Source organism: Protopterus annectens, chromosome 2.part0, assembly GCF_019279795.1.
Source record: "Protopterus annectens isolate FY-2018-M chromosome 2.part0, PAN1.0, whole genome shotgun sequence".
Taxonomy (NCBI): domain Eukaryota; kingdom Metazoa; phylum Chordata; order Ceratodontiformes; family Protopteridae; genus Protopterus; species Protopterus annectens.
In genome coordinates, this window is record NC_056728.1 from 59,461,767 (window position 1) to 59,483,600 (window position 21,834).

At 39.9% G+C, this 21,834-nt stretch overlaps 1 protein-coding gene across 3 annotated transcripts in view; it reads right to left on the bottom strand.

The window, feature by feature from the left end:
- Window positions 1-18,042: 18,042 nt before the first annotated feature.
- Window positions 18,043-21,834, bottom strand: part of LSS (lanosterol synthase) — a 787,682-nt gene continuing 783,890 nt past the window's right edge. For all 3 annotated transcript variants that reach the window (XM_044060550.1, XM_044060549.1, XM_044060551.1), the window contains one exon: window positions 18,043-18,821. In XM_044060550.1, the coding sequence (XP_043916485.1) occupies window positions 18,684-18,821 (138 nt within the window). In that variant the 3' untranslated portion in view covers window positions 18,043-18,683. The remainder of the gene's footprint in view (window positions 18,822-21,834) is intronic.

Here is a 21,834-nt window from a genome sequence, read left to right on the forward strand (position 1 = left end):
GAACTATGACAGAGTCATAACGGTACTTGTTGAGAGAGCCAAGTGCATACATGATCTGATGACTCATGGCAATGGACAGGCAGCTGACCGTGACTTTCTCCTTGTCCAACCTGGTGAGTAGGACATCCATGTATCTCACTACTGAGTCTCCAGTGACAAAAAAAAGTCTGTTTTTTGAGTGTTACACTTTACTGGCTTGATGGGTGAGACACTGGTGTTGTTATGTGTCATAGGTATTGGGACTGTGTAAGTTGTAGCAGTCTTGTGTTTTGGGGAGGTCTAATGTTTCAGTAAGTTTTTCAAGAGAACCTCTGCGTATGTGGATTGATGTGTACTATGTGTATGAGTAATGGTACTATGAGCATATGTACTGGTGAGTGACTGGACAACCTACTTTGTGTTACTGGTTTGAGTGACAGACATGAATTCTAGATTCGTAGTGTAAATACATCTCTCGCAGTCTGTACTAGAGTGTGTTATTAGTACAGGGTTGTCTGTGTACATGAGGCAATTGCTACACTGCCTCAAGAGACACAAGTCAACAAGGTTGGCAGAAGAAACAAGGGTAGTCCAACTGTTCATAATGCTAGGTTAAGACTGTTGTCACTAGCGGTGGCTATTCAGAACCAATCACAGAGGAGCTCAGTGGATGGATATTTCTGCCTTTTTCCTTTGTCGCACAACTGCGTGACAGTACACGGTGCTGCTCGATGTGCAGACAAGCAGAAACCTGCTCAAATGTAGAAGCTAAAAACTTGAAAAAAGTTTTAAAAAGATTCAAAGCAACCGATGAGGATGCTTACTCCAAGCCCTAGACTGGCCTCCTTTTACCAGACAGGTCCCAATCAGCACAAAAAATGTAATAAAACTGAACCAAGACCTGATGAGGTCTAACAAAGGAAGGCCTGCAAGGTTCTCTTGAAGCAGTAAACCATAAAATGTCTATTAGGAAGGAGGGGGTAATGGACAGAAGAAGAAGAAAACATAGATGTAGCATTATGCTAAGTATGTAACTTTTGTTTCCAGTGTTCTCTTTTTCATCTACCTCAACTTGTGGGAGAGAGTTTCCCAGCAAGGCTGATCTGGGTGGTAATACGAAAGGACATTCTGAAGAATGGTGCAGCCAAACACTGCCCTCAATCTCAATTATATATCAAGCTGGTAATGTGTAACAAAGTGGTGGGCCAAGTAGCTGCTGAGCAGATGTCATCCAATGACACAAAGTACAGTTTTGTACCTACCATAAATGTAGATGTTCGAGTGCTCATACAGCTGCAGTCATTACAGATGGGTTATCCTGCAGTCAGGCGGGTCCTCGTTCGGCCGAATTCCAAAGTCTAGGTAAGGCGTCGGTTGTCGTCGCTTCTTCCCTGACGTCAGTGCAGCAGGGGTATAAAAGAGGCAGCCGACCGCCATCTTCTTCAGTTTTTCTTGCCCCAGATGTCAGGTGCCCCCAGAAGGAAGGCAAAACATAAACTTATGTAATCATGCAATATAGAATAATCAAAAAAACAGTAGTTGCAAGCAAATACACCATAAAAGAATACCCCAAATAGGTTGTATGAGAAGGTGTTTGTCATAAGGCCTGTCCTAAGAGGGGACGGAGGAGGGGTAACCTGGACTGCAGCTGTATGAGCACTCGAACATCTACATTTATGGTAGGTACAAAACTGTACTATGTTCATCGTGCATACAGCTGCAGTCATTACAGATGGGAAGAATCCCAAAGCAAAGTAGGGGTGGCAGGCACTAAGTGGAACTAGGAGGAGCAAGGATACCCTGCAAGACTGCTGTGGCAAATCCTGCTCTAGATTTAGACTACAGAAGAAGGTGATAGTGTTTGGAGAAAGTGTGCACTGAACTCCAAGTGGCTGCTTCCAAAATGTCCTTGGTAGGAACCCCCCTGAGGAAAGCTGCAGAGGTAGCTGTGGCCCTGGTGGAGTGGGATCTGATGCTTGTAGGCACAGTTTTTCCATGAAATGAGTAACAAAAGCGTATGCAGTGGGCTATCCATTTTGAGATTGTCTGTTTGGAAATAGCCTTTCCTTGAGCACCTGTAGCATAGGACACAAAGAGTTGCTCGGATTTCCTGAATGGCTTTGTCCTGTCCAAATAATAACGTAGTTGTCTGTGAATGTCCAAGGAATGCAGTAGTCTTTCCCCTTTGTTTTGTGGATTAGGATAAAAGGTAGGTAAGTGGATAGTCTGATTCAAAGCTACACTGGATACTACCTTTGGCATAAAGGTAGGGTTGGTTCGTAAGGAAACTCTGTCCTGATGGAAAATGATGAAAGGTTGCACAGCCATGAGGGCCTGTAGCTCCAAAACCCTGCATGCTGAGGTGATAGCCAGAAGGAAGGCTGTTTTCCATGACAAGTATTGTAGTTCTGTTGAAGCAGCTGGCTGGAAGGGAGGAAGGGTCGGCTTTTCCAATACAAAGTTGAGGTCCCAAGCAGGGACTGGTGGTTTCCTTGGGGGTTTTATATTCTTTGCCCCTCTGAGTAACTGTCTTAAGAGAGGATGAGAGAATAAAGGAGGATCTGTGTTGTATTATGCAGAAATGGCTGAAGCGTGGATTTTGATGGAGGAGAAGGAAAGTCCACTGTTTAAAATCTCAGCTAGGTACTGTAAAATTTGAGGTAAATTTATTACCCAAGGATTCTGGCCCTTTTCTTGATTCCAGGCACAAAATCATTTCCATTTGGCAGAGTAGCCTTTTCTAGTAGAAGGTCTTCTGGCCTCCAAGATGACATCCTGCACCTCCTTGGAGAGGAGGGTCTGTTGTGAAATCAAGGAATTCTCCATGCAGCTAGATTTAGGGTTTTGAGCTGGCTGTGAAGAGTCTTGTAGTTGTACTGGGACAACAGAAGAGGGACTAGAGGTAGGATCCATGGTGGGGAATGTGTCAGGCTCTTCAGGAGCGGATACCAGTGTTGTCTTGGCCAGTCTGGAGCAATGAGAATCATTTTTGGCCTCTCTGCTCTGGCTTTTAATAGAACTTTGGGCAGCAGAGGAAGAGGTGGAAAGGCATAGACTGTCAACGTTGACCAAGTGAAAGAAAGTGCGTCCACTTTCCAGGCCTGTGGATGATAGGTCCTTGAACAAAACTTTTTCAACTGGCTGTCCCCATGCCTGAGTTATCTTTGTGAAAACTTGAGGATACAACTTCCATTCGTGTGGATCTGTCACATTTCTGCTTAGGCTGTCTGCCAGTGTGTTTTCCTTCCCTGGCAGGAATTGTGCCTGTAGTTGAATTTGCAATTCCAGTGCTGTGTTCCATAGGGTCATGGCTTGCCTGCACAGGGGGTATGAATGAGTTCCCCCCTGTTTGTTTATGTACCACATCACTGTGGTGTTGTCTGTCTTCATCAATAGCTGTCCTGGATGCAGTAGGTCTTTGAAGGCCATAATAGCATTTTGCACGGCTAGCATTTCCTTTTGGTTGATGTGTAGGTGCTTCTCTTTTTGGGACCATTTTCCCTGAATGCACTGATCTGTCATGTGTGCCCCCCCCCCCCCCCCAGGCGTAGTCTGAGGCATCTGTTGTGATGATTTGAGTTGCTTGAGGTACGCAGAAAGGGAGACCCATGTTTCTTTGGCATGTTTGAGCCCACCACAGAAATTCCTTTTGAAGGCATGGAATGAGTGGTATAATTGTTTCCAAGCTGTGGCTGTGTTGAGACCATAAGTTTTAGGTACCATTGAAGTTTCCTCATATGCAGCTTTGCACATGGGATTAGTAGGATGCAAGATGCCATGAATCCCAGAGCCTGCAGGACTTTCCTTGCAGTCAGCCTGGTGAAGGTTGCCATTTTGCTGAAGTATTGAGACAGTTGCCCTTGTTTGTCTGGCGTGAGGTAGGCCATCTGGGTGGTTGTATTCAAGCTGGCACCCAAGAAAAATATTTGTTGAGAGGGTATTAGTTTTGATTTCTTTTTGTTGACTGTGTATCCCAGAAAGTTCAACAGTTTTATTACAAACGCCAGGTGTTTCAGAAGTATGTCCTTGCTGTCCGCTTGGATCAGGCAGTCGTCCAGCTATGGGTATATTTGTATTCCTTGTAGTCTGCAGAAGGTGATTACTGATGCCAGGCATTTCGTAAACACTCTGGGCACAGTAGATAAGCCAAAGGGCAATGCAGAGAATTGATAATGGGTTGAACCTGCAAGAAATCTGAGGTATCTTCTGCAATCTTGTCTGATAGGGACATGTAGGTATGCCTCCTTGAGATCCAATGTTACCAGCCAAGACTCCTTGCTCAGCATGGGAAGAAGCTGCTGTAATGTGAGCATCTTGAATTTTGGCACCTGTAAATATGTGTTTAGGATGGATAGGTCTAAGATAGGTCTCCAATCTTTGTCTTTCCTTGGAACCAGGAATAGTCTGGAATAAAACCCTTGACCTTGTTCTTTTGCAGGTACCTCTTGAATCGCTTTCATGTCCATGAGAGCTGAAATTTATTTTTGTGCCTCTGCCCTTTGATTTTGTGGCAGATTTGGCATGCCTCTCATTTTTGGAAGGGTGTGAAAGTGGAACCTGTAGCCTCTGTCTATAATGTCCAGAATCCATTTGTCTTTTGTAACAATATGCCAATTTTTTGAGAATAATGTCAGTTTTCCACCCAAAGGTGCTGCCATTAAAGCTTTGCTTGGCAGGTAAAGGGGGAAGTCATTGTGTCTGTTTTCTAAATGACTGATCTTCTTCACCTCTTGGGGTTGGTGCTTGCCACTGTCTGGCTCTGAAAGATCCTTGAGGTTTCCCTCTAACCCTTGGGCATCTGTATCTGCCCCTTTGAGGTCTGTCCATGGCTGGAAAGGACCAATTTTTTGAAGGCCAGTTTCTGCTGAAACGTGGAGGTTGTACCTGCAGGAAATCTTTCACTGTTTGCAATGATTTTGCTTTTTCCTCCATTTTCTTTAGTACCTCCTCAGCATTAACACCAAACAATACATCTTTTTGAAGAGGTGCATCTAATAATTTAGCTTTGGCATGATCTGGTAAGTCTTGCTCTTTGAGCCAAGCAAGTCTACGTATAACAGACCCCGTAACAGCAGCTCTACATGAGGCCTCTAAAGCATCAAAACCACACTGCAAGGTATGTTTACCCACTTGCTCTGCACCATGCAACAAATCCTGCAACTTTTTAAAATCTGATTGTGTCATTTTGCTTTTCAACTGAGATAACAAAAACTGTTGATACTTTAACATATGGAACTGACAGTTTAATGCCCTCATGGTTGAAGTGGCCGAGGTGTACACCTTTTTCCCCCACCTTTCTAAAGCTCTGGAATCTCTCTCTCTGAAAGTAATGTTTTTTTTAGCAGTAGAGGCCTTAATTCCCTTGGGACCCTGTGAAATAGTTTCTGGGTCAGCAGTATGGATTTTGTATAGGAACTGGTGTGAATCAGGAACCCAGTAATACCTGTCTGGTTTAACAGGAGCTGGGGGTAAAGAATCTGGATTAAGACTGGCTTCTGTGTACACATCAACCAATATATCTAAAACAGGAGGGATAGCCAGGGGCCTATGCTGGGGGAGCAAAAAAAAATCCCTGAGCCTTTTCTTGGAATCTGAGTAATCTTGGCCTTCCCAGTGAAAGTGTTCCCTCAATGTATGTAGGGTTTCCCCAAAAGAGTAGTCCTCAGGGGGGGAGACCGGGGGAATAGACTCCTCTGCATCAGAGTCTTCAAAAGGAGAATAGGCATAGTCCTGGTCCTCAGAATGTTCAGAGGTAATAGAGGCTTGATCTGAGGAAGGGTAGTCTTCCTCTAATCTGGGCCTTTTGTCCGAGGGGGGTTGAGAACCCCTGATAAGAGTAAACAAATCCTCAGCCATTTTGAGCATCTGTTTTTTAGGCATGGGGCCTTGAGAGGGGGTCTGAGGTCCCTGTTTTTTGGTTTTCATGGCTGCTTTAGATTTAGTGAAAGCTTTAATAGAGAAGGAGGAAGGCCTGAAGACACCTTGAGAAATGGCAGGCCTGTCTAAACTCTGAGTTTCCCCGCCAAGAGTGGCGTCGGTATCTGTAGTAGGAATGGGGACCGAGGAGCCTGCGACCTTGGGTACTGAAGACACCGGTAATGTTGTGTCATCGGTACTCAGGGGCTGCGTAGGCGCCTCGCTGAGAACCGGCAGTCGGCCTTAGAGTGGTGTCAGTAGTCAGTGCGGACCTCGTATGTCAGTCCTTATCTTTGCGTCTTTTACTCAAAACTGAAGTCGGAGTATCCGACGACATAATCTAATTAAATTTTTTACCAAAATAGTGAAGGGCGAACTCCGCCCGGTGCTTAATAGTGCGCTTGTTGAATCTAGCACAAAAACGACAGGTCGAGACGTGGTCTGGGCCTAAGCAAGGTGTACAGAAAGAGTGGAAATCCTTATGCGGTATTTGCTTCCCAGATGAAATGCAATTATTAACTTTGACATCGGTCTGAGGCAAGAAAAGTTTCCCCAATGGGGTACTTAGCTTTCAAGAAGACTTCGGCTGAAATATTTTCGTAAATCTCAGGAGCTGGCCGACCGGCACTTGCGAACTACTTCTGCTTCGGGCACCGCGCGACAAGAAAGACTGAAGAAGATGGCATCTGCTGCCTCTTTTATACCCTTGCCGCACTGACGTCAGGGAAGAAGCGACGACAACCGACACCGGACCTAGACTTTGGAATTCGGCCGACCGAGGACCCGCCTGACGGCAGGATAACCCATCTGTAATGACTGCAGCTGTATGCACGATGAACATCTAAGGAAAACTGCCAAGGTAGATACTGCCATCTCAAGAGTGAGCTTTGGACTTGGATAGTACATTCAATCCACTGACATTATACATATGACAGATGCAGTCAGTAAGCCATCTGGACAAGGTGACCTTAGATACTGCAGGTCTCAGTTTAGCTTTTTAAAGGAGACAAAAAGTTGGACAGACTGCCTGATGTTCTTTGTAAATAAAACCTTAACTGTTGATGCAGATCCAGATAGTGAAGAATGTATTTCCCTTTGAGAGTAAAATTTGGGGAAAAAACTGGCACATAAACAGTCTGGTTTAAGTTAGACTCAGTTGTCACCTTAGTTAAAAAGGCTGGATTAGTCTTTATAGATATTCTTATCTTTCTGAAAAATTAGAAAAAGAGGTTTGCATGACAAAGCCTGAAGTTCTGAGTCTTGCTTGGAGAAAGCAACTGCAACCAAAAACAGGGTCTTCCAAGACAACAATTTTATATCAACTGTTGTTCTTGGCTGAAAGGAAGCTCTAGTTAACACCTGCAACAAACCCTCCAAGAATGCTTTAGACAACCTCAAGGAAGCTATAAGAGAATGATGTTGACCGATATGAAAATCAGAAAATGCCCGCCATTTCGACTTTAGTAGTAGAGTAGTTTGCTCCTGAGTGAAACAGACCAGCCAAGAAATCCAAGATTGCATCTGAGGGGAATGAAAGGGGATCTAGATCTTTAAAAGAAGAGTAAATGCTAAACCTTTTCCATTTACTGTCATAGATCTTTCTGGTGAAAGTCTTTTGGAGAGAATAGGACCCTACAGGATAGCTTGGGATCCCCAGCCATCATTGGAAATGGAGGAACTAAGTGGTCAGTGTAAGGGATTTGAGATTTGGGTGAGGCTTGCTGGGTGGCTAGAAGATTAGATCTGGAAATAGATCTAGTACCCAATGAGGGTAAACCAGGTGAGGCCACAGAAAGGAGGAAACAAACTTGCCTGGGGCAGAAAGGGTCTCTAAGGATCACAGCTGCCTTTCATCAAGCTGCCTTCAATAAACACTTGCTAAGCAGGGGAGTTGGTGTGTAGCATACTGGAGAACCAGGAGCCAAGCATGAACTACAGAATCTCTTGGTGACTATCTCCACATGAGATCAGGGCAGAGAAGCTGCTGCTCTTGGTGTTTTGTGAGGTTGTAAATTGGTTGCAGCAAAGCTGTTCTCAGAATCTGGAAATCTATTGCCACTGAATGAGGGACCACTCATGACGCATCAGTATACACCAGCTAGGATGTCAACTAGTTTGTTGGATCTGCCTGGGATATGTTTTACTGTAGTAAGACTAGGTTCTGCCTCGTTTAAGATACCAGGCGATATCTATATTGTCAGTCAGGATGGATATCACACACTTGGGGAGAGTGTAGTAAAAAGCCTGCAATGCCAGAAGGATTGCTCTCACTGCCAAAACATTGATGCATAGATTGGTCACTAACTGGGACAAGGTACTTTGGGCTGTCCTTCCCTTAAAATGTCCCTGTACCCCCAGAGGAAGGCATCAGTAGTTACTATGATATCAGGCAAAGAAATAAAGGGATGTCAACCACTATGAGATGTAATGGCAACAAACCTCCAAGGGTCTTAACAGAAGTTGCACTGGATTTGTCCTTAGACACCACTAGACTGACAGAGTCCACTGAACTACCCCATGTAATATCTGGCAAGAGAAACTAATGAAATGGCTGCTGCCATTAAACCTAGGAGGTAAAGAAGAACCTGACAGGCCTGAAGATGTAGAGAAAATAATCTTGAAGGAGGAAACCTGGCAATCTGAGCAGTTTTTTCCAGATGGTGACCTTTAAACTTTAGTATTCGGAATGTCTCTAGTTTGCACTTACCAAAATTTACTGTGATATCTATGTCAAGGCAAAAGTGGAGTAAGGAGTCTCTTAACTGAATTAATTATGCTCTTGATGTAGCTGCAATGAGCCAGTTGTCCAGGAAAGGAAATACTTGAAATCCTTGTCTGAGCTAGACTGGAACCACTGCCATGCATTTGGTGAACACCAGGGGGGTGGGGGGGGTGCTGTGGTTAGACCAAAGAGCAGTGCTTGAAAGTGATAGTGATCGTCTCCCAGCTAGAAGGATGAAACCTCCTGGATTGTCTGGCTATCATTATTTGATAGCAGGCATCTTGCTGTTCTACAGAGTAAATCCAGTTGTTCTTCCTCAATAAAAGTAAAATGGGCTGCACCATTACCATCCAGAACTTGGTCTGTTTAACAAAAAGGTTCATATTGTTTAGGTCCAATATAGTCCCAAGGTCCTGTTTTTGTTTAGGCACAAAAAGAATCCTGAATAGACTCTGGATCTTCTCTGGTTTGGTGGGACCTCCTGGATAAATATTTGATAGCAGCTTTAATTTTCTACCTTATTTTCCAGGGTTGGACACCAGGAATGGTCTTTTGATGAAATGTCAGAAATGCATGAAAAGTAATATTATTTATTATTACTTATTTAATATTTGTTTACAGGGAAAGTCAAACTGGGACACATCCCATTTTCACTAGATGCCCAATAAGAAAGGCTCCAGATGCATGTCTGAATACTGCAGCCTCTGGGAATAGCTCTCAATGTCTAGGGAGCTGTGGTGATGGCATCCCAAGCTTGTAAGTGGAAAGCAACATACCCCCCCAACTGCTTCCAGAGAGCAGCAGCTGGGAAACCTTCAGCACTGAAATGGTTTATCAGAGAAGGGCACCTAAAACCCTGATTTTGTGCATCATTCCTACCCCAAGGCAGCATATATTGAAGTTCCTCTCTCTGCCCTGTGGAGCACATCATCTGCAACATCATGGGCAAATTGTAGGGATTTGAGCTTTCCAATATAAAACAATCGCTTATCTCCCCTCTGATTGTGGGAAAATGTCCTTTGATGGGTTGAAATCAGACTGCCACAGCGGACAATGTTGTGCCATCCTGTTTGCTACTGGTTAGAGTGCCCTTTACTGTTGGTCCATTCATGTCAAACCATCAATGGCTTGTTCAAAAAGGATACCTTAAAGCATTCCACAGATTTGTGAAGGAATATCCAGGGCATGACAGCAAATTGCTATGACAGTGCCTGCCTCCCTGGCTGTACCACCCACTGCACTGAATAACAAGCACATGCAAACATTGTAAATTGATAGAATCGTAGCCAACTGGGTCACCATAGACTTACAGTTCTTGACTCCCATTGGGGATGCTGCAGATTTAGCAACCTCTTTCACTAAATTCCTCTGTCAGGTGTTCTATGTAGTTCAGCATATGAACAGCAAAGGTGACTGAGGAGTACATGCAATTTCCAAACCTGTCCAATACTCTAGACTCTCTGGAGGGTGAGCAGATATGCTGTCCTCTGAGAGCTAATTTTTGGTGGCCGCAGATACCACAACTGCACTCACTGAATGCTCCTTGCTCCAAAGTGCTCTGTCCTTAAGCAGAACTACAATTTTATCAGGATTTCTGAAGAGACTCCGCCACATCACGTTCTCTCTACACCCTCTTAGACAGTAAGTCGACAAGAGTGTCTGGCTGGGGTACCACCAGGCCATGGATGATCCTGCAACAAAATTCTATCTATCTATATATATATATATATATATATATATATATATATATATATATATATATATATTGATAGATATATATAGAGAGAAAGATGATGATAACATTTAAAAAATTAAGAAACTGTAAAAAGAATAAACATACATTGTTTCCATAACACATTTATTCTAAACAGTATTCACTACTAGCACAAGCAAGATTAAAATCAAATAGCCTTTATGGTAATTTGCAATATCTAAAAACAATGCATAATAAATTAAAGCAAACCTAGGCTGTATGAATAATAATTAGCTGTTAAATCAAACGATGAAACCTTTAAATATTTGCAGTAAATGTAAACTAAAAATGCATTTTGCCTAGCTATGTCACAAAAATTGCTAAGAGTGAATCACAAAACAAGGAATACCTCTCTCAAACTAAAAAAGATATTTATCAATAAAACTTGGCTGTAAAACCAAGATTAAGTGTTGTCTTTGTAGTGGTGCTGTCAGGAAAAGGGTATTTAGTAATGCAATGTGCAGGGTTAGGGTTATGGTTATAGTCATCCCTGCACCCCTTATTCATGTGTGCTAACCCTAACTCCACCCCTGCCCCGAAACCTAACCTTAAACATTATGTTACTAAAAACCCTTTCTCTAGCACTACCACCATACAAAACAAAAAGACACAGAATACACAACACAAAACCTGCAAAACAATGAAACTAACCTCTTATCTAACCCTTACTCTAACCCTAACCCATGAACACTTGCACATACACACCAAATATTATACCAGTGTTGTACATGTTCACAACCACCACTTTTTCATTCACGCATTTTCTGCAGACTCCTACTTACCTTCATTATATAAAACTAAATTCAACCATAAGTGATTCACACAAATCTCACACACTTTTTTTACATACCAAAAAATCTTCAGCCAAATATTTATACACACACACATACATAATTATACATATACACATATATAAATAACTATATATATATATATATATATATATATATATATATATATATATATATATATATATATATATAAATTTTGGTTTACTATCAAAATTGTGAAAGGCAAAACAATTTCTGTTCACAATTTCGAAGTAAACCACCAAAACTGGAATCATGACTGCATCGCAATGTCGACCCGTCTGCATTGGAACGTATGTAAATGAAACTCATTTGACTGAGTCTCATTATACCAAAAGTTTGCAAAGCTGAATTTCAAAATGCTGAATTTTAAGCCATAGACTGTCTATCTTGCCACATCTAGAGGATGCACTCCCTGCTGATGGTCATCATGTGTGCAAAATACACTTTTCTGGCATTTACTGCTTTTCTGAATTTTTTTGCAATAGAGTAAATGTTGGTAATTTCAGAATAGTTTATTACATTAAAACTGGTAGGATTAGCCATTTTCTTTCCCTAATGACAGCATTTATTGGAACATAATAATGTCTTCTCTCTAAAAAATATATATATATATTTATTTATTTATTTGCAGTTGGTTTACCAGGATAGTCCATTGGGCCTAGAAGAACCCATTGTCAATGGGGTCCTGAGGAGAAAAGCTCCCAAAACAATACAATAATTACAAACAAAACAGTAATTACAAACAAAATTACAATCAAAGCTCTTGTTACAGTATGTACAAAAGTACTAGTAGAAACATTGCATTTAAACATACAGTTTCTAAAGCAAAAAAGATTTGGTTATACTAATTATAGACAAAATATTTCATTTAACAGAGACATTTCTGCGATAAACAGTGTGATCATTGTAAATCTAGAGTAGTTTATGCATGGATTGATTCCTGCCAAAACCATGTATGGTTAGTATGTTGATGTTCATGGACGCACTGCAAAAACTTTCATATGTCTGATAAATGAGTATGCAGAGTAGGTAGAAGTAGGATGGGAGATGAGCAGTTGGGATTCAGATCAGGATGTATCACAACTTACCCAATGTTTGCTGTTAGACAGATAGTTAAGAGGAATCTAGAGATGAGAAGAGTCCAAGTGACTGTTCTTATATTTGAAGAAATCTTATGACAAGGTTCCAAGGACATGATTTGGGCAGTCCTGTGATGGTTTGAAGTCCAAAAAACAGAAGATAAGATAATGTAAACTATATACAGGGGACCTAAATACTAAAGTATGAACAGTGTTCAGTCTAAGTTAAGGGGTTCCCTGTGGGATTGGGTGTGCTTCGTACTAGTGATGGGCTACAGTAGCAAACCGGTTGATGGGGATAGATCAACAAAGTTGTATTTATTTATTGACAAAAAGGGGGAGAATGGAAGTTTAAAATGTAAACTATAGTTATGAGAGAAAGAAGGTTAGCAGTGCAAGTTATGTATGTATATATGTATATATATATATATATATATATATATATATATATATGTATGTATGTGTACATATATATATACATGGATATATATATATATAGAGAGAGAGAGTGTGGGCACTTGGTTAAATGAGCAGCTACATTGACATCTGTTTGTTTGACACCATTTGGATGAAGCAAAGGGATGTTCAACAGGTGTGCGAGATTGCACAATATTCCTCTACCCTGGGATTGTCAATCTCAGAGTTACTGTATATAATTAGCTGGGGGTGTGGGGGGACCTGCCCCCCCCCCTTGCAAATTCACTTGCATTTGGTTTACCTTGCTCAGAGCTAATACCCAGAACATGCACAGAACATGTTGACATTTGTTGTTTTGATGCAATACACGCATGCATGCACATATACAGATTATGTACATATGTATATATTGGTCCCTATTACAAGATGAATGCTCAATAAAGTGAACCACAAAAGATTGAGCTGAAAAGATTGAAACCCAGAAACTCAGAAATAACAAAACAAATACAAAACTGGCTTTTTTTCAGGGGGCAAGCCCGCCACTGCATTCCCCACACCCTCTGCTAATTATATAACAGCTACAAGATTGCACTACAGTACGAAAGGGAGCAAACCCTAATCCTCACTCTACTGTGATTCTGCACAGTGAATGTCCATGTTATTCGAGCTTCCGCGTTTTCAGGTTTCCAGATTCTGTTATCCAACATTTACTTGTCTTAGCATTCACTGTACTCATAGGGACCTGTGTGTGTGTGTGTGTGTGTGTGTTGATATATATATATATATATATATATATATATATATATATACACACACACACACATATAGGTCTACTTCACTTGACTGAAATTTCAGAATACTGCATTTTATTTCACTGAGACCACAACACCTACATTTCAAAATACTGAAAACTCATTTGACTGAGTCTCATTATACTGAAAGCTTACAATGCTGAATTTCAAAGTACTGAATTTTAAACCATAGACATGATGTGTGTCTCCCTTCACCAGTGACTTGCTTGTGATAAAAACACATTATTGTAACTTAAAGTGCCGACTGTCAGAATACCGACAGTTGTGTAGAAAGTAGTGTTGACTTTTGAGAAGGCCAACCCACTTCCTCTCTCCCTGCACTTTACAAAAAAATATATATATAAAAAAATTGCACTTTATTCATCTGCTTTTACTGTATGTCTGTTTCTTCCTACTTTTTTACCTTATTTTGTTTTTGACTCTTCTTAAAAGTACTCAATGGTATTTATTCTGCTGCATTTATTACTGCTTGGTAGTAGTCTGATTAAATTGTGTTATACTAAGCCTGTTGGTTTAAGCACTTGGGCTTCAGACCATTTGTTTTATATTAAGGTTTGTGGTCTGCACTGTTGTGGCAGGACAGGTAGCTTACATCCTTCTAAGTTGGGAATTGCTGATTGAAGGCTCGGTGTCTGTTATTCTAAAAGTGTATTGGTTCTGGTTGAAGCACTTCGGCTTCAGGCCAGTTATTTTACATTAAGAAGGTTTGTGGTCTGCACTCTTGTGGGAGAAGAGGCTAGACTCTGCCCTTCTGAGCTGGGAATTTCTGGTTAAAGGCTTATTGTGCCTGCTTACTTGAACTGTTTCTTTCTGAAATTGGTGCACCTTGTTTGCTGTAGCATAGACTATATTCAGGCCTGCGGAATCTAACTTTGCATAACCTGAGCACTAATCCAGGCCATCTTTTTCTGGAGAAGGTTCCCCTGCACCCTAGTGGCAGGAGTGTCCAGTTAGAACTTGTCTGATCGAAGACTGCTGGAACAGGGCTCAGTTTTTAGCTTTTTACTGGTTAATTTGTTTAAATCAGTTTGCTCATTTGCTGCTGTTATATTAAAAAAAAATAATAATAAAACACTTTATGCATCGCCACTAAGCTAGGGTTAAAATATTCCCGGTGCCATGAAGTCTGCTCTTCAAATTTTCCCTTAGAACAAGCCAGTTTTTTAGTTTTAGCACTCAAATCTGTTTCTTTGAGCTCAGCATTTGTTCAGAACTCGTAAGCACTAAATAAGCTATAAATTACTACAGCTCTCAACGTTCCTCACTTGTCTAGAGGAAAACAATTTTTAACTCATTCACTCCAATGGAGCTCAGGAAGTTTGCAATGTAACTTCCAATGGGCGGAGCCTAAGCCTTTTGACAGAATCAAATTATGTCCTCACATTTCAAACAAATGTTCTTATCTCTGGAACCATAGGGGTTATGAAAGAAGTACTAATGACAAACTCTTCATCACAAACTATTTTTATAATGGTAGTATTCTTTAGCTTCTAGGTCATAAACAGAATTTTATAAGTCACAATAAACAGAGTAACAATTATATTTATAATATTTTTAAACAACTTACAGTATCTCAGCAACTACATTACACACATACTGTTAGCAGTATTTCATTTGTCTAGCTGAGAGCTTTCTTATGAGACTAAGAAATTCTGCCTGTGTTACTTGATTGTTTAGATATTTAGAAAAATGTGAAAATTATATAAATTAATATAAAAACAACAGTATCTATTTACTTGCACTAGACAAAAGTCAAATATTAATGCTGTTGAGTTTGCATTGTGCAAGCTTTAAGATGAAATCTTTTAAAACTTTGTACATAGCATGGTTTTGGAATTATTGATATAAATATGAACAAGCAATATTTGACGCCTAGAGGTGTCACTAGGAGTTAACTCCAGATGCACCTGGAGGCTTCACTCAGATGTAATGAGATAATAAATAAGCACCTATCCAGGCATATCTATGGGTCAGCTCTCAGTGTTTTCTCCTGTATATCTGATAAATCTGGGCATCTTGGGGCAATGCAGCAATTGCGTCATGTACACAGACAACCCTGTTCCCCTACCACCCAACACTACAACCTGTGAGAAATGCATTATATAGCCAAACTAGAAGCAAAGCTCTCTTCACCCAAGACTGGACAAGACAGTCAAGAGGAGAGGGTAAACAATTGCACCACACCACATTCATCACATAGTCCCTCAAAACCTACACCACCAAAACGCACACATAGAAACACAAAACACACACCTACATTCATGGAGGCTCTCAATAAAAATCTGCCCAAGCAAAAGAGACCTCCAAACAGAAATGCAAGCAACCTCCACCGCCAACACAACCCAAATGACACATAGACCACAAATTCAGTGTGCCATCCAACCACAGATCATAAGACATAACAACGTACCCAACATTCTAGTCATAGGTGACTCTATAGTTGGGCACACTGATGTTCCACTCACCAGACTAAACAAGAAGAAAGTTACTGTCAGCTGCCACTCGGTTGCCAGGATCCACAACATAATGCACGCACTCAGGTCACTCCACAACAAGTACAAATATGACTCTGTCATTGTCCATGTTGGTGTGAATGACCTGGGACAAACCTCCCTGAACTACATGAAAAGAGGGGTAAATATTATAATCTTGAAGTTACGAAATATCGAATACAATATGGTCGACACCATATTATCGAAGTTCCTTAACTTCGAAAAAAAAAATTAAACATCAAATACTTAATCTAACGGTTTTAAGCAGGGGGGGCAAGCCCTATTGCACTCCCACACCCCCGCTACTTAAATATACCAACTCCGACATACTCCGTTAAAATGCGATCTATTTAAGTAGTGGGGGGTGTGGTGGGCGCAGGGGGGCTTGCCCCCTGCCTAAATACCCTTTACTACGGCCATATCAACAGTCAGATTTTTAAAATGTGTGTGAATGTGTCAGATGGCTATAACATCCATTTCAGTCTGTTTGCTCTCCCCATTTTAGTTAAGCTTATTCCACACGTATCTTTCTCCCCGTAAGAGGGACACTGATTTTTGGCAATTAAAAAAAATAAAATTTCTTTTTCATAAGACAGAAGTTGGGAATTTTACCCATGTTTTTTAAAATTAATTTTTGGTCATTACTGTGATTCTGATATAATTTCAGTACTGCCACAATTTTTCTTCATGAGACCTGATCTCACTGAAGACACTCAGATGGTATAAGCAGATAAAATGAAAGATGGAGAAATCTTTATAGGAAAACAGTGATGAGTTATACTACAACATTATCTAAACAAACTGGCAAATGCTATCATTCGTGCAAGTGAATTGATAGTTTTATCCGTGGATCTCATTTACATAATATATCCAAAATTGCAGGCAGTTCTCATTTTTATTAACACTTTCAAGTCACTATTCTGTCAACCATCAATAAGTACAGCTGGCAACCTTTACACCTATCAAGTGTGAGTGTGTGCAAGGGGGGGGGAATGAGATTTTTTTTTTTAAGTATCACCACAGACACAAACTAAAAATAATTCATATGTTCTTATGTTTTTCATGAAATTCTACATATGCCAGACATGTCTGTAGCACTAAGTAGTTATTTTTAATTTTTCTAACATTTTGTGATTAGTCTATGCTGTCAGATTCTAATTCCATTCATTTAAAATGAAACCATTGAGCAATATTGTTAAATCTGTGAATCCTCGGAAATGATATCAGAGACTGATTTGCAGTGACTGTCACATCTTTGTTCCTACATATATTACACCACCTGCAAAAAAATTCTTGCAGAATTCTAAAGAAATAACAGTTAAAAGTTATTTTTAAATAGGTGAAATGCTATGAATTCGTTGTCCTGTCTTCCTCACTGCTTACTTTCCTGAGTCAGAGTATCACATTTCTTGGCTTGAAAAGCTCAGCTTATTAGTGAAGTTCCAATCAATATTTATTAGTTTTTTTCACCTTCAAACTATAAAAGATTCAACAAGTTTATGGTCCAGGGGAGGGTAAGCAGGCAGCTGTGAGTGACAGCACATAATAAAAAAAAAAGGCTGTGAACTTTTTAGTACAGTGGCTTTATGACCCAATGGATGAGAAACAACAATGGCCGCAGACACCTTATTACAACTTTTTTTTTTCTTGTCAACAAACTTCCACATGTAAAAGGTGAAATGATGCAAGAGCAAGGATGACAAAGTCCTAAAGAAAGCCTCATGAAAGTTCATTCAGCCTTAACATGATGTGCACTGAGGAAGCTGACTAGGATAGAGATATGCCACAGAAAATCACGCCCCACCCAATATATGGAAGAACTGGAATCATTCTGCAGGGAGGTGAAAACACTCTAGAGAATGGAAATGGGTTAAAGTCATAGTTTCCCCTCAAGGCAAACACACCTTTGAACACTTAACAAAAAACTCGTTTATGTATAGTTAAGAGTCTAAGACAATGTGCGTCATGTCAGTTGTAGCTGTTCTAATACAGACAGTTTAAATGTGAGAATGCCTCCACCTTGAGAAGGGCTAACATTTTGTTCAGTGACACACAAGTTGTATAATCTGAATGATACTAAAGTTTACTTTGACTTTGACTTGACAACTTTTTTCACCCTTCTGTTTTTGATTAAAATGTACATGGACCATTATAAGGTTGTAATAAACACAGAGAAATTCAGCTAAAAAGAAAATCTGAATTCTTTTCACAAAGCTCCCTGAAAACCCAAGGGCTCAAAGCACTTTCACCATAACTAAAGGTAGGAAACAGAAAAACTCATGAATGAAGTCTAAGACATGTCATGTTACAGTTATCAAAACTTCATTTTGACAGTTATAAAAGGAAAGAATGAAAAAAACAAAATCTCACAGTATGGCAGCCCACATGGTGGCCATTTTTGTGGAAAAAGAAATTAAATGTAAGACATTTACAGTGATTCTGATGTGCTAGTAGTATATAGACTATAAAAATATGATATAATATGATTTTGATGTGCTAGTTATGTACAGACTATAAAGACAAGATTAAACATAAATATATTTGTTATATAGCATAAATTTTCCTTTTCTAGTTCTTGTGTTTTTTTTTCTTTCCAGTTTTAAATGCAGAAAAATATTCCAAAGTTTTCCCATGGTCTTCAACATTATCTTCAGTTTTATAAAATAATATCTCAATGATATCAGTACAGGATTAGCTTTCCTTAAACTTTGAGCCTTCCAGCTAAAGTACTTGATGGGTGAAGGTTAGCAAATTGTCCAAGAGTCCAGATGGGAAAGACATTCTTGTAGGAACTGTAGCTGATGGCACAGCTCTTGTTAAACACACCTGCAATATTCTCCTAAAAAAGAAATGTAAAATATGTTTAAGTCAGAATAAAAGAGACATTATACATCACTGTGACACAATGATTACAGCAAAAAGTTTTGCTAAAAAAAAGTTCTTGTCTACCAATATCAGTCCTTCAGGTTTAGTGGTCTGAAAGAAAGAGTGCATGACACAATACACAGTGCAGCCTAAGTTACAGGGCTACATGTTTTGCAAATTAAATGGTAGTATAATAATCATATAGTTTATGACATGAGTGAGAGTTTTGTAATTTGCTGTTTAGTCCATTTGATTCACAGTTTATTTTCAAAGAATTAGGACTCACACTAGTGGGTCTAAAACTCAAGATACTGATCTACTGTAGAGATCATAAAACTTGATGAAAGGTACTCCCCTTAAAGGTGATGCAACTGAAAGTTAAAGGATAACGTAGAAGACATAAATGGAAATGAAATATCAATTAATGAAAATACCACATTTACAACCCTATCATTTTAGTTATTAATCAAGTTCTGTCTTACCTTCACTTTTGCAGTAATTCTTTACTTCAGCTCCTTCTTTTCTGCATATCTTCCTGGTTGTGGCATAAACAAAATGTGATTGAGGGACAGGTTATGTATCTCGGAGATTACCCCTTCTCTGGAACACATTCCCCATTAATGTGAAACAGAGCTCCTTCCTAAGTCAATTCAAATATAATTTTGACGAATGGATGCGAGATCATAAATTTACCCCTGGCTTGTTGCCTATGGCCCTTATGGACAGGGGCAGTCTGTAGATGCCCTAAGTCACAGGCATATACCAAAGCTGTTCTAGCCCATGGGCACTGATAATTCAGAAAACTGGAGCATGAATGGCTAGACTTAAAACTGCTCTAGGGCTGTTAGCCTAGTAACTTCCTTTGATCCTATGGTTTTAACATGTTTAACGTTCTGTTGTACGTTTATTGGCATTAACAGCCCTACCAACTTCCCCATCACAAATCTGATTCAGTAGTTGAAAAAATATCTGAAATGCTTTTTGATATAGGTTGATTTAAAATATATACCAAGTCACGTCATTTAAATGAAATGGCAGTTTTATCAAAACCAATTTCATCAAAAGTGATCCCCCAAAAGCACATATAAAGCAAACATTTTTGCATGTAAATTGGATCCAGTGCACCACAATGGAGACTCCCAGTTTCCACTTACATAAAGATAGCATCACTAAAGAAGTAATCAAAAATAGGGAATAGGGCAAGTTTCATAAAAATCCATTCTGCTAAAACTGTTATTTCAGAAAAATTATAAGCACCCTCAATTCTCAGTACTGAAAACTTTACATGCCTTAGATTTGTACGTAAACGGGTGACCCTTAGTCATTTTATGACAAGTATTTTTTTCAGTTTACACTTTTACTTAATTTTTTTTTTTTTGCGATCAGCTTGTACATGTAAACTAGTAAACCTTGTACACATATGTTTGTTGCAACAGTATTCCTTGACCACACAGTAAATAAATGCCTAACTTGTTGCACAGATAACCACTAAAGAAAAGAAGTTATGTTCTTACCATAACGTTCCATGTGAGTTGTTCATCCCGCCTTTGTTCTAACACATGGGTACATAGCCGATCCATCGGCTACGAGTCGGCCGCTTTCCAAACTCAAGATCTTTGAGTAGCTCGAGGCACAGTCCCTATCCCATGATGCTCTCTTACCAACCCCAGATCTAGTTTGCTGAACCCAGCAATAAAAAATACAACTAAGCACCAAAAATACAATATGTACATATGCATATAGCTATTTACAATTAGCTAAGAGATATTCTATCTGGAAGGAAGGACACTAGTCACACCACCAGTCATACCCGTTCTTCCAGAACCCAGAGGGGGAAGGTGGGAGGGAGTGTAAGAACAAAGGCGAGATGAACAAATCACATAGAACGTTATGGTAAGAACATAACTTCTTTATGTGAAGTTGTTCAATCTTGCCGTTTGTTCTTACATGTGGGTAGCATCCTAAGCACCCCAATCCTGGACAGCTCACGGGAGTACATTCCTGAGAACAGTGGAACCAAAGGAAGCTCTGTCCACTTTGTAACAAGTGATAAACGTATGAGGTTTGGACCAAGTAGCAGCTGGACAAATGGTGTGAAAAGGTAAATGGGCTGCATGAGCCAGAGACGTAGAAACAGCCCTGGTAGAATGAGCTTTCACTTCATGTTCTAAAGGTTGGTTAGCTGAAGAATATACACATTTTATACAATCAGAAAGCCATTTAAACAATGTAACTTTGGATACAGAAAGGCTCTTATTATCTGCATAGGAAACAAAGAGTTGATCCGATTTTCTAAATTCCTTTGTTCTGTCCAAATAAAACCTCAATTGTCTGTGAACATCACGCTTATGTAACATGCATTCCAATTTATTGGAATGATGTCTGAAAAAGGTGGGAAGCTCAATAGACAGGTTTAAATTAGCCTCGGAGCAGACCTTAAGAAGAACAGTAGGATTTGTCCTGAGAAACACTCTGTTGGGGTGAAAGACCAGATATGGAGGTCTGATAAAAAGTGCTTGTAGTTCAAAAACACTACCCGCCGAGGTAATAACCACCATGAAAATTGTCTTCCAAGAAAGAAACTTCAGAAGACAAGATGACGCCGGCTCAAAGGGGGGAAGCATAAGTTGAGACAGCAACAAATTTAGATTCCAGGGAGTAACAGGATGTCTGATGGGTGGCCTAAGGTGATGAGTCCCTTTCAAAAACGCTTTACATAATCTGTGTGATATAATATTAGAACCTTTGCATCCCACATGAAAGTTGGATACAGCAGCCAATTGAACCCTTATAGTAGCAGCTGCCGCACCATTATGAAAAAGCGAAGTCAAGAATTCCAGAATACTATGAACAGAAGCGACATAGGGATCAATATCATGCTGAGAAGCTCAACGAACAAATCACTTCCATTTGCTGTTGTACAGTTTCCTGGTGGAGACTTTATGAGAAGAAACTAGAATATGTTGTACCGCAGAAGACAATTTATA